Source organism: Ovis canadensis, chromosome 14, assembly GCF_042477335.2.
Source record: "Ovis canadensis isolate MfBH-ARS-UI-01 breed Bighorn chromosome 14, ARS-UI_OviCan_v2, whole genome shotgun sequence".
NCBI classification, from domain to species: Eukaryota; Metazoa; Chordata; class Mammalia; order Artiodactyla; family Bovidae; genus Ovis; species Ovis canadensis.
In genome coordinates this window covers 34,896,054-34,909,261 of record NC_091258.1, presented here as the reverse complement: position 1 = coordinate 34,909,261, position 13,208 = coordinate 34,896,054, and the positions used below count along the sequence as shown (strand labels likewise).

The 13,208-nt window shown below is 38.8% G+C and overlaps 1 protein-coding gene across 5 annotated transcripts in view; it reads right to left on the bottom strand.

Annotated features, from left to right (window-relative positions):
- The window catches only part of CHD9 (chromodomain helicase DNA binding protein 9), a 159,227-nt gene that overhangs the window by 23,323 nt on the left and 122,696 nt on the right, over positions 1-13,208 (bottom strand). For all 5 annotated transcript variants that reach the window (XM_069549830.1, XM_069549829.1, XM_069549831.1 and 2 more), the window contains 6 exons: positions 12,764-12,853; positions 4,272-4,375; positions 3,663-3,780; positions 2,980-3,037; positions 606-648; positions 24-243 (listed from right to left, as the gene is read on the bottom strand). In XM_069549830.1, coding sequence (XP_069405931.1) covers positions 24-243; positions 606-648; positions 2,980-3,037; positions 3,663-3,780; positions 4,272-4,375; positions 12,764-12,853 — 633 coding nt within the window. The remainder of the gene's footprint in view (positions 1-23; positions 244-605; positions 649-2,979; positions 3,038-3,662; positions 3,781-4,271; positions 4,376-12,763; positions 12,854-13,208) is intronic.

Here is a 13,208-nt window from a genome sequence, read left to right as displayed (position 1 = left end):
ATATATTAAAAACTTAGTCTTACCTCTGCTGTCTTTCTATCTTGGCTGCCATTTTAGGGTTAAGAGTGGCTTCTTCATAAAGAGGCTGCATAACACTGGCAGGTACAGGGAAAGTAGGTTGTATCTGCTGGATTTGTCTGTTTTTATTGGTACGCTGATATGCAGTAATGAGACGCCTCAAACGGGTAGTTAAAGCTGACTGAGTAGGCCAATAAATTTTATCACCCTCCATCAGCTGACCATCTACATTTAAAGAAACTCATGTCAATTAAAAAAAAAACACACAACTAAAAAACAAACACACAAGAAAACTAAATAGATACTATCATGAAGCTCACAAAAACAGCAAAATTTCCTAATTTTTTCTTGTAATCCAATTAAGTGAAACGCAAAAACAAATCTCTTTTAAAAACTCTTTAATTAGAGCTCTAAAAACTAAAAATACTGTTAAACTTTCAATCAACTATGTTTTATAATGATTGCAACTGTAAATAAATTTCATGTACATTTGAAACATATAATAGTGTACTAGTTTACTTATCTCATGGTATCATGGGAATGCTAATTTACAATAATACTAAAAGAAAGAAAGAAATGTTATTTACCTCCATCTGCTATAACAAGATCTCCTGGTGAGGAAACATCATCCTTTCAAAAGAAAACAGAAATCTGTCACAGAGAAACTGGGTCAAGATACAATAAGAGAATCGATTTTGTTTATAATACTTTGTTTTGCAATAGAATTTTAAAAATTTATTTAAACTAAAAAAACCCAAACCAACCCATTTCCACCTCATCTCTAACTCCCAGTCTCTGGCAAGCACAATCTGTTCTCTGTATCTATCAATCTAGTTTAAAAATATGTTCTTTTTTAGATTCCACATATTAAGAGATCACACAGGATTTGTCTTTCTCTGACTTATTTCGCTTAGCATAATGTTCTCAAGGTCCATCCATGTTGTTGCAAATGAGAAGATTTCAGTCTTTTTAAAAATAATGTTCCATTGTATACATATGTACATAAACATATATATGAAAATGTGTGTTATGTGTATTTATCTCTCACAATCTCTTCACCCATTTTTCCATCAATTGACACTTAGGCTGTTACCACATCTTGGTTATTACAAATAATACTTGAAACAACATGTGATGGGGGTGCATATATCTTTTCAAATTTGTGTTTTTCTTTAAAGGCTAAGTACCCGTAGTCTGGCTGCTGGGTCACATGACGATTTTTTAAGGAACCTCCATACTGTTTTCCATAGTGACCACACCAATTTACATTCCCACCGACAGTGTGCCAGGTCTCACTTTTCTCTGCACCCTATCCTTGTTATTTCTAATCTTTTTGGTAACAGTCCTCTGCTTACCAAGGCCATACCCTTAGCCCTAGTGGGGACAGGATCCTTCCCTGGGTGCTGTATCTCAGCCTCAGGAGCAGTGCCTATTCTTACATTCTTTAGAGTTCTCAACACTTCTTTCTAGTCTATCTCTCATTATTTCAATTCCTCTATCACAATCAGTAAGTCTTTACGTCAAGCTTGCCCTGTTGAAATTACTATGTAGTTTGTCTCTTTTTGGCTCAAACTGATTCATCTATGCTACATTATGGATAATTTCTTCTATATTGTAAATAATTTCTTCTTTCATGAACTGTGTCTAATTTGCTTCTCCAGCACAAGGTTTAACTTATTTGTTGAGTTTTAAATTTCAAGGTCAATATTTTCCACTTCTAAAGTTACATATAATTCTCCTTCACATGTCCCTTTTAAAATCATATGCTTTCTTTTGTTCTTAGTTCTTTATGTCTTTAATGAGTAAAAAATTTATTTATTTTCTATTTCAGGAGATCTATTATTAGAAATTCTTAGAGATCTAATCTTGTTCTTTGTTGTATTTGCTAACATTAACTCATGGCAAAGTGTTCCTCATAGATGAAGTTTGGGATCTTGACCTTATTTCATGGAAGGCTTTTATCTTTAGGATGCAAATATAATCTCAGCTGAAGTTGTTTCTTCTATTAGTTCTTTATCTTTGTTTTCTTTCACCAGGTACCTCAAGTGTATTACCAGCTTGGGATCTCTTTTTATATTACATGTTTTGTCTTGAGAAGTCCTGGACCATGCAGATTAAATTAAAAAAAAAAAATCAAACCATAAACTCAAGAAAAGGTAGGCCTATGGTTATGAGTTCTCAGGGGAGATAATTTTCTCCTTACCTGAAGCCCAAGCTGAGATAAATTTCTATGTTTTTATGTGCAATTTGGCAGAAAGTACTACCCTTTAAGGGTTCTGATTTTACTGGATATCATTCTCACTGGTACATACTGGCCTAAACCTCATCTTTCTTCCACATATAGGCACCACACCAATATCCCATTCCCCTGGCAACCAAGGCCAGCAAATCCTACCTGACAGCCATAGTACTGTTTAGTCTTTACTGTGTTCTCAGAAATACTGGAGAAATTCCTCTCCTCTTTTAATATCATTTCTCCAATCCAACAGATTATTTTCTGTACTTTCAACAACTCTTTTTCCTCCTTTTGACTTTCTATAAATAGAACACTTAGAACTGTGCTTTAGCAGCTCAAAATTCCTCTAGGCTCTACCCTCAATTTCAAACTGTTTTATGACGGCACAGTTTCTACCTGTTGCTGTGTACCTTTAGTATCTAGTTTTCACTCTGCTTTGGGATTTCGTTCCTGAACACTGTGTTTTTTGGTTCCTAGCAGTGTAGCATATTGGCAAGTTCCATTTCATCCATATGTCCAAACCAGTCCCAAGCCTGTCTAGAAGGGGAGATCAAGCAGATTCTAAATGCTTATTTGTGATGTCTGGCAACCTAAGCTGGTCACTAACTTCTGAGAAATGATGCATAATAAAAACATATGAAGGAAAAACACACAAAAGAAAAAGCAAACAAAAGAAAACATGGATAACTAGAATTGAGGACTTAAAAACATGATCCAAAGCATACCTCTATATCATCTTTAAAGATAGCTGGGGCAGGTTTGTATTCTGGATCTTCCACATCCCTGTTAAATACCAACAAATGCCAAAATTATTGTTCCCGAACTTCAAATTTGCCTTGGCTGGACAAACAAATGGGGTACTGTTGGAAAGACTTTTTAATATGTTTTAAAGGTCAGACTTAAGTCTCTGTTCTTTAGCCAGAGGAGCTCAAGTCTATTAGCATGAAGGCAATTACATGGCAAGTCAGAAGAACACTAGTTCTAATTTACTCTAATTACCCCCAAGTTCACTTATAATGTGATATTAATCTTAACAGAGTCTCCTACTTTTCACTTTTGGTGAGAAAAGAAACAGGTATAATGAACATCATATTTCTCTTCAATTGTGTATGCTTAGCCTTCTTATTCCCTCTCACACCTTCAAAATTTTATGGTCTTAATTGCTGTGACTACTAAGAATGGACAAGTGAAGAACTCATCAAATGAATGGGTGTGGGGAAGGTCCAGTCTCTTTCTTCATTCACACTGTTTGACAAGTGCTGATTTATTAGACTATCATTAGCCCGCTTGGATTGTAAACTCCAGAATCTCTTACTACTACTTTATTTAAAGAGAAACATCACTGACATAGAACATGCTGATGTGGACAGAGATATACGGAGAACTCATGCTTCTGAAATGCACGTACCCATCCATATAATCATTTGCCCTCTGTTCTGCAGCAACTGCTTTCTCATCAGGTTTTCCGACTCTTTCCAAGAAGCACAATGCTGGGTCTGCTCGGATAGTGTTATACTTTTCATAACCTAGAGAGACCACCAATTTTGTAAGTAAAAAGGATAAAAAGAAGAAAAACATGTAAGTATTTCTCATATTTATGATGGGTGATGTTCCTGGACTAAAGGGCCCATATGTTAAAATGATACAGGTTAAACGTTTTCTAGAAATTATCACAAACATTACATGGTCTGACAATAAGTATACTTAGGAATCTAGATTAAATTTATCAGTTAAACTGAAAAAGAGGAAAAACTGATCACATGCAACAAATCTCACATAAAAACTCTTCCTGAGAGGGACTGTTACATGAGACATGTCCGGGAGAAGCAGTTTATATACGCCACCCACTCATAACAAAATGTAGTGACAGATGCACAGTTTGAGAGTGCATGCTTTATATAGTGTGTTCAATGGGTATTACTGAAATAAAGCTGTAAGTGGAAATCAATAAATTAAGACATAGCTGACTTAACAGTACACAGAGATGAAGACTCTACCTATCTTACTTCTCACTTACCATGTTTAAAAACTCCAATAAGGAGTGACTTATCAGCATCAAAATCCCACCACTCAGCTGGAACTTCTGAGTGGTCTGGTTCTGGGACCCAAACATCAATGTCACTTAAAAAAAAGCATGATATGACTTTATGAGTTACTATAAACAAGTCTAAAAGGAGGCAAAATTTTATACAGCTTCTAAAAAGCATTGTGGTTTTTAACAAAAAGAGAATATAACTTTATTATTTCCCACAATTATCACCAATTAAAATTATATATATAATTTATAATTAAAATTATAAAACTGCACAACAACTACAAAGATATCATAAAATGAATTAATACTCTTAAGCACAACAGAAGAAGTAAGTTTCAAAAGGTTTACTTTATCCTTAAGGAATAATATTCTTTCCACTGATTTCCTTCAGATACAGACAAAAGGTTCTATCTGATTATGTCAGCAAACAATGTGGCCAAAATCATCTAGTTCAAATATTTTATTTTGTATATGAGGAGACTGAGCCCCTAAAAAAGCAAATCTAATTGCTCTACACTGTAAAACAAGTTGTCTTTCTTAGACTGCTATTGCTAGGAATAGGAAATCAATCCTGAATATTCACTGGAAGGACTGATGCTGAAGCTGAAGCTCCAATATTTTGGCCCCCTGATGCGAAGAGCCCACTCATTAGAAAAGATCCTGAGGTCAGGAAAGATTGAAGGCAGGAGGAGAAGGGGACGACAGAGGACGAGATGGTTGGATGGCATCACTGACTCAATGGACATGAGTTTGAGCAAGCTCTGGGAGATGGAAGGACAGGGAAGGACAGGGAAGCCTGGCGTGCTGCAGTCCATGGGGTCGCAAAGAGCTGGACACAGCTGAGTGACTGAACAGCAACAGCAACAATTGCTAGGAAGTCACACTGAAAAATGAAGCACTGCTTATAACTAGAGAAAAATGCAAGTTTTTGATTAATAATTTGATGAAGCCACTCAAAGTGCTATTTTTATGCTATTTATAATACCATGCCACAAAATGATAGTATGATAAGTTAATAAGAACACAATGATAAAGCCATGATGCTCTGGTAATTTGGTGGTTTTCATTAATGTAAAGCAACTACAGCACTTATAATTTTATAAATATAACTTTCTTTTCTTTCATCACTTGAAATTATCATTTTCCCAGAAACATTCTGTGAGTAACACACCTCTAAAGTAATATATACCTCTAAAAAGGGAAAGATGCCATGCATAAAACGACTGAAATGTTCACTTCTTTACCACAGAGATTCAAGCCACTGTCTCCTTCAGCCTAGCATAGAGTTAATAATGTTTGATAAGGATTAGCAAATATAATTAATTTTTATATAAATATGTCATTCTTATATTGCATTCAACAGCCAAAGGGGCAGAGATTGAATAGGGCTTGCCTAGTAGCTCAGCTGGCAAGAATCTTCTTGCAATGCAGGAGACCCCAGTTTGATTCCCCGGTTGGGAAGGTCTCCTGGAGAAGGGATAGGCTACCCACTCCAGTATTCTTGGGCTTCCCTAGTGGCTCAAAGGGTGAAGAATCCACCTGCAATACAGGAGACCTGAGTTCAATCCATGGGCCAGGAAGATTCCCTGGAGGAGGGCATGGCAACCCACTCCAGTATTTTTACCTGGAGAATCCCCATGAACAGAAGAGCCTAGTAGGCTATACTCCAGTGGGTTGCAAAGAGTCGGACACGACTGAGTGATTAAGCACAGCATAATACCCCAGGGAATCAAAATTCTACTTGAGAATTTCTCTATGAAATTAATGAATTATCAGTTTTCAAAGAATCACAGATATGATTTAAAGATACAACACATAAAAAACACACAAATTTAGTTGCATTTCATCTCTTCATCTTAGCATCATAAATTTTATAAATTAACAAAGGACTAGGGATGTAAGATATGAAGAGTTTCCTAAGTTGTGTGACAAAAGTTCATCTATAAGTTGGTTATCTTTGGGAACTCAAAATAAACTTTCATACAGATATAAAATAAGTGATCAGTGTTTCTGGTGTGGTTCACAAGAACCTAATACTTAAGCACTAATATAGTTGAAATAAAAGACACTGACAAGGAAAAAGAAAGAGTTATAAATTCAGTAAGTAAATAAAACATAAGGAAATCACTTTTTATTTTTCATATTTTGCCAGGAGACTGAAAGACATTTTTCAGCATTCTAAAATGCACATCTCATTATATCTTATTTTGCTTAAAAACAGAAGTGTCACAATCACAGTATTTTTTAGTTTAGTGCAGAAAAAGGAAGAGAGGTTTTCCTATGATATGGCAAAAGCTGAAAAACAGATGAGAAAAAATACAGTTAAAGAAGAGATTTAGTTTTTATTTCACTCCTGGTCAGGATTAATCAAAGCAGAAGCACAGAATGATAAAGGAAAAAGAGGAAAGAACACTGGAGACAGGATACCCAAAGGGGAATTATCAAGTGGGTCAGATACTGTATTTCCCTATACAAACCAGCAGGTGGCACTCTAAGCTCAAAACACTGTGACATCTGAGGTGGAAGGTTTTTTCCTTCTTTTAAAGAATAAAGGAGGCTTCCCTGATAGCTCAGTTGGTAAAGAATCTGCCTGCAATGCAGGAGACTCCAGTTCAATTCCTGGGTTAGGAAGATCTGCTGGAGAAGGGAAAAACCTACCCACTCCAGTTTTCTGGCCTGGAGAACTCCATGGACTGTACAGTCCATGCAGTTCTGAAGAGTCGGACAGGACTGAGTTACTTTCACTTTACAGACTTCCCTGAAGCTCAAACGGTAAAGAATCTGCCTGCGATACAGGAGACCAGGGTTCTAGGGTGGGAAGTTCCTCTGGAGAAGGGAATGGTAATCCACTCCAGTATTCTCGCCTGGAGAATTCCATGGGCAGAGAAGCCTGGTGGGCTACAGTCCGTGGGGTCACAGAGTCAGACACGACGGAGCGACTAGTAAAGGGCACTCAGTAATATACCTCATGGTTTAAATGTACCATGTGCATGTTAAGTGTTATTAACTGCTGGGGAAAAGAATACAATAAGGGGCATATACTCCTGTTGTTAATGTCTGCAATCTCTTGCATAAAGCCTCTGACTTCCCCTGGCCAGATCATCCATTCAAAATAGATTTAAACAGTATTCACTAGGTGCTAACAATGGCAATAATAAGATAGACAGATTCCTGCCCTTTTGAAGAAGTATCTGCAAAACCTCTTCAATACCTGTGATGAGTGCTGTGACAAGGCACCCAGTTGAGAAGACAGGGAGGCTGATTTGATGTTGCCTGAGGAGTAAGAGAGGAAGAAGGGAGGAAAATGGGAAAGAGAATGTTTCCCCAAGAATGCAAAGGCCTGGAAGGAATGAGGTAGTATGTTGAGAGAGATAAGAATACGTTAAAATCCAAATAAAACCCAAAATGAGAAACCAGTGGAGAGAATAATGAAAGAGATTAATTCAAAGATCACAGTTCCTAGGAAATCACAAGGGGGTTGAATTCAATCAGATCAAAGAAAAAGAGGAGCCAATCAGCCAATAACAAATTATATTCACTGATTGTTACTATTTCCCAGGTTCTTGGGGCTAGGAATATGATCACCAATAAGACAGATAGCAGATGTCACCTTCAGTCAGCTTAAACTGTACTGACAGGAGAAATACGATTTAAAAATAAATACAATTTTTAATACTAGTAGGCATCATGAATGAGACAAAATAAGGTTAAGTTAGAGCGGGCAGGGAAGGCCTATCTGCAGAGGTGAAACCTACACTGAGACCTGCATGATGGGAGCAGGCACTTCTGTGGAAAATGAGGGGAAAGAGTATTGCACTGGGAAACAGCACAGAATGAGCCTAACATGCTGGAGGAACATTGTGGATGAAGGACAGAGTGGAGGTAGAAGGCCCAGGCTTATGTAGGTCACTAAAGGATAGGTCTTTATTCTAAGAGAAATAAAAAGGTTCTAAGAAGAGGAGTACCTTGGCCTGATTTTTGCTTTACAAAGATCACTCTGGTTTCTGTATCAAGGTACAACTGTAGAGAGGCAAAAGATGCAAAAATGGGAATTCCCTGGCAGTCCAGTAGTGGTTAGAACTCTGTGCTTCCACTGCAGGGGGCCTGGGTTCAATCCCTGGTTGGGGAACTTATCCTGCAAATCGTGGGGCTGTGCCAAAACAACAACAAAATCCAACTACTCTGGTGGTGCAGAGGTTAAAGCGTCTGCCTGCAATGTGGGAGACCTGGGTTCGATCCCTGGGTCGGGAAGATCCCCTGGAGAAGGAAATGGCAACCCACTCCAGTATTCTTGGCTGGAGAATCCCTTGGACGGAGGAGCTTGGTGGGCTACAGTCCACGGGTCGCAAAGAGTTGAACACGACTGAGCGACTTCACTTTCACTTTCACTTGAAAAAGAAGAGGCAAAGAGACTCAATAAGGAGGCCATTGCAAAAGTCTAAACATGAGATAATGGTGGCTTGGACTAGGGAGTCAGCAGAGCAAAGAGAGAAAAAGTGCTCAGACTTCACATATACTTTGTCAAGCTAACAAGTCTTCCTGTAGGGTTTGAGGAGAAGAGAATGATCAAGAATAATACCAGAGCAACTGGGTGGTAGATTTACTAGGATGGAGAAGGCCCGAATGTGGGAGGGTGGGGAGGGAACAAAAGGAGACAGAAGATTTGGAAGATGCAGGGGAAGACTGAGATGTTAATCAGATATTTCAAGTGGAAATGTTTGAGGCAGCTGCTTTAGACTTTGGAGCTGAGGGGAGGGGTCTGGGATGAATATGTAAAGATGACAGTCATCTGTGTATAGATCATATTTGACATGATGAGGCTGCATAAGTTCACCTAAGGAGAAAGAACAGGCAAGAAAGCAAGCTGAGGACACCGCTCTTGACCAATCCAACGTCTGGAGCTCTATCAGGAGCTGCTGTTGTTCAGTCTCAGCCACATCTGACTCTTTGCGACCCTGTGAACTGTAGCCTGCCAGGCTCCTCTGTCCACGGGATTTTCCAAGCAAGAATACTGAAGTGGGAGGCCATTTCCTTCTCCACGGGATCGTCCTGACCCAGGGATCGCACCAGCGTCTCCTGCATTAGCCAATGGATCTTAAAAGCTGAGCCACCTGGGAAGCCTCTATTAGAAGAGTAAGAGCTAGCAAAGGAAAATAAAAAGAGCAACAAGGAAAAAAGAACAACCAGGTGGGTGTAGCAGCATGGAAGTCTCCTGAAGACATCATTTCAAGAAGGGAGAAACAGAGTAAGTTCAGAGACATCTAAACTTCACACTGTAGGTTATTAGTGGCCTTACTAAAAATCATTTCAGTCAGAGAGTGGAGATACAGGATTAACTGGAACAGGCTGAAGAGAAAATGCAAATTAAAGAGGTATAAGATTATCAACCCACACAGCTCTCTACTTTCATGAAGGACAGCAGAGAAATGGATTAGAAGGATGTATGTATATTATAGTAGGTTTTCTGTTCTTTTTAAAGTGAATGATATTAAGGAATGCATATATGCGAAGAGCATGATTCAGTAAAGAGTAGGGGAAATGATGATTCAGGAAACAAAGGTGTAAAATCTTTAAAAGGTAAGAGATGAGTTCCAAGCATAAGGGCTGCTCTTAGGAGGATGAGGAGGATGATTTCTAGGGCATCCCGAGAGAAGGAATAAATAGCGGGACACATATGACAAGTAGAACTGAAGGTGGCTCTTGTCTGTTTCTATTTTCTTCATGAAATATATACCAAAGTCATTATTGGAGGGGATGCTAGTAGGATAGGAAGATGGCTTGAGGAGAGAGGTATGGAATGGTCCTCTTGAACTGGTAAATGAACTTTCTGGTCATGTTGGTTAAACAGCTTATTTGTGTTTAATGATCACAAATTTGAAGTGAGTCATTTGGCAGAGTTTGTGTGATTTTCTCCAGCAACATTCAACTGCTCAGATATAGGCAAAAAGGTAAATGGATTTTTAGGTTTAACATGAATTGGGGTTGTGTCAAGTATGTGTCAAGAACAGAGGGAAAAGCCAGCAAAGAATTTTAGTGAGTACAGTGCTGGACTACAGAATGCTTATTTATAATGAGTAAAGTGGGGGATGAAAGTGATGATGAATAGTAAGTGGTAACATGGGGACACCAACACCATGATGAAGCTAGAGAATTACAGTTTTAGGGCTTAGATATGGCAGTAAGAGCCCTAAAACTTGTTTCCTCCCTCTTACTACAAAGAGGGACTCGTGCATCCTCATGTCATCCATCCAATACTTGGTCTCTCAGATCCTTGACCTTTACATCACCTTTTTTTTTCTCTCTACCACAGCCACACATGCACACAGTCATATACTTAATCTTACCATCACCAATAGCAGCATTATCTCTTCAAACTGAATTCCACCTGTCAGTTCCTTCTAACTCAGTTAACTTGGGTACTTTTCACTATAATTCTCTAGCTTCATCATGATGTCCCCCATCTTACCACGTACTATCCATCATCACTTTCTTCCCCAGTTTCATCCCCCACTTTCCTCATTATAAATAAGCATTCTGTAGTCCAGCACTGTACTCACTAAAATTCTTTGCTGGCTTTTCCCTCTGTTCTACACACATGACACAATCCCAATTCATGTTAAACCTAAAAACCCACTTACCTTTTTGCCTATACCTAAGCAGCTGAACACTGCTGGAGAAAATCACACAAGCCCTGCCAAATGACTCACTTCAAACTTGTGATCATTAATCTCAAATGTGATTAAACACAAATAAGCTGTTTAACCACCACGACCAGAGAGGGCTTCCCTTGTGTCTCAGCCAGTAAAGAATCCACCTGCAATGTGGGAGACCTGGGTTTTTGCCAGGAGCCAGTGTGAGGAATCCCACCCGTGACAAGGTCATGAGGAAGGAAGCTGACATACGCAAGGCGTGCTCAGACTTCAGGGACCCCTCTGGAAATTCCTAAGCATGTACCCCAACAAAAATCTGCCGGCTTTTGTGCTCTGCTTTTCTACTTTTCTGACATTTTCTGGAAAAAGTCAATTCAGGGCTTTAGTCTTCTGCATTTGAAAGAGTGTTTCAATCCAAAAAACCCCTCTGATGGCTTTCTAGCCTGCCTGCAGGACAGCTGCGCAAGTGATTGTTTGAGGCCTCCTGACCACAGGAGGCACAGGAAGCTTAAAACATCCTAGGAATGTAGGAGCTTCCGAGAAGTCAAAATCTTTAGAATAGGACTGATTAAAAGTTTCATTTGTTGAGTCAATACTTGCTGCCAAATTTTCATATCCTTTATTTTTAGATATAGTTGGTATACAGAAATGCAAGTAGTAGACCTGGTATTAGCAACATTAGATCTTTGAGTTAAGTACCTTCTTTGTTATATCCCACTGCACCTTTGTTCTATAGAGATGTAACTTTAATGCTTTAAGGAGATGCAGATTAAAGAAAAACACTTCAGGGGAAACAAAATTAACATTCATTAAGGAAGAGAGCCAAAAAGTGTTAACAAGCCTCTTGGCCAGAAGATAATGTAAATCACCTGAGACCTTTTGTATACAAAATGATGTACAGAAAGAGTCTGGGCTGCGAACGCTACATAATTTTATGTTATCCATTGATCTCCATGTTTTATCAAAAGTATAAAAGGCCTTCTGAACAATAAAGGATGGGGCCAGCTTCTCGGACCAGTCTCTCGGCCTGGTTTCTTGGGAGTCTGGCTCCCCCCGTGTCTTTCTCTCTCTTTCTTCTTCTCTCCCTTTCCCTCTCTCTGCTCTTTACTTTAACTTCAGGCTGAATCTCCACCTGGGGCGCGGAGGCTCGCCAGGTCTGCTTACTTGCCCTGGCTGTTAAGACCCGCGCGAAAGGGAGCTTAAGGCGAGGCACCCTTAGATATTCAAGTGGGCGCCGGTGGCCCAACGTAGATGGTGCAAATTCCTTGTCTGGAATTTTATTGGCCTTCAGTGTAAACCAAGCTATTCAGCCCTCTTCCTCCACTTAATCTTCCTACTATGCTACAGTTTCTTAATCTAATCTTATATTAATAAATAAACAAGTCTTTCCACGCCAACGCCGTCCACCCTTCGAATTCCCTGGATCCACCGGGGCTGGACCCCAGCAGGTTTTATCCCTGGGTTGGGAAGATTCCCTGGAGAAGGGAAAGGCTACCCGTTCCAGTATTCTGGCCTGCAGACTTCTATGGACTATATAGTTCATGGTGTTGCAAAGAGTTGGACACGACTGAGCGACTTTCACTTCACATGGTAGTAGCAAGCTACTACTACTGCTATTTTCACTCTTCTTATAATTTTTGGTGACAGAGCCAACAATGAGATTATTGACGAAAGGCAACAAATTGACGAGGATTACTCTAAATTTGGTAGATTTTCCTTTCTGTGAATTTCACTGAATAAAGAGCCACTTAATATACAATTTCCTAGTCATTTAACTTTTGCCTCATCATATTGCTAAAAACTAAATATAAACATGGTATTTACCTTGCATCAACTCCATCAAAAACTTTCTGACACTCATTTCCAATGACTTCTTGCTTTAGATAATACAGCATTCTTACACGAAGCAAAACTCTAAAAATGAAGGGAAAAAATAAAAAGACACTAATCATCATTAAAGAAAATTCATCCATGGGGTTAAAATTAAAAAAGAAACTGTATACAGTATTTTTTATAATGAAATAATAACAATTACTTCTGATTAAATTAACGACATTACTACCATATATATACAATAGGTTTCTCCAAAATCTTCACAATCATCATTATTTAAGAGCCAAGAAAGATATAACGAGATCACTTGGAGGTCAGTTTTCTCTCTCTGTTGATGAAAAGTGACACAAGAGGTACCATGATTTGCTGAAGGCCACCTTGTAAGATTAAGATTAGGACTGGTCCTAGACCACACTGTCTCTGTACTCCAAATCAG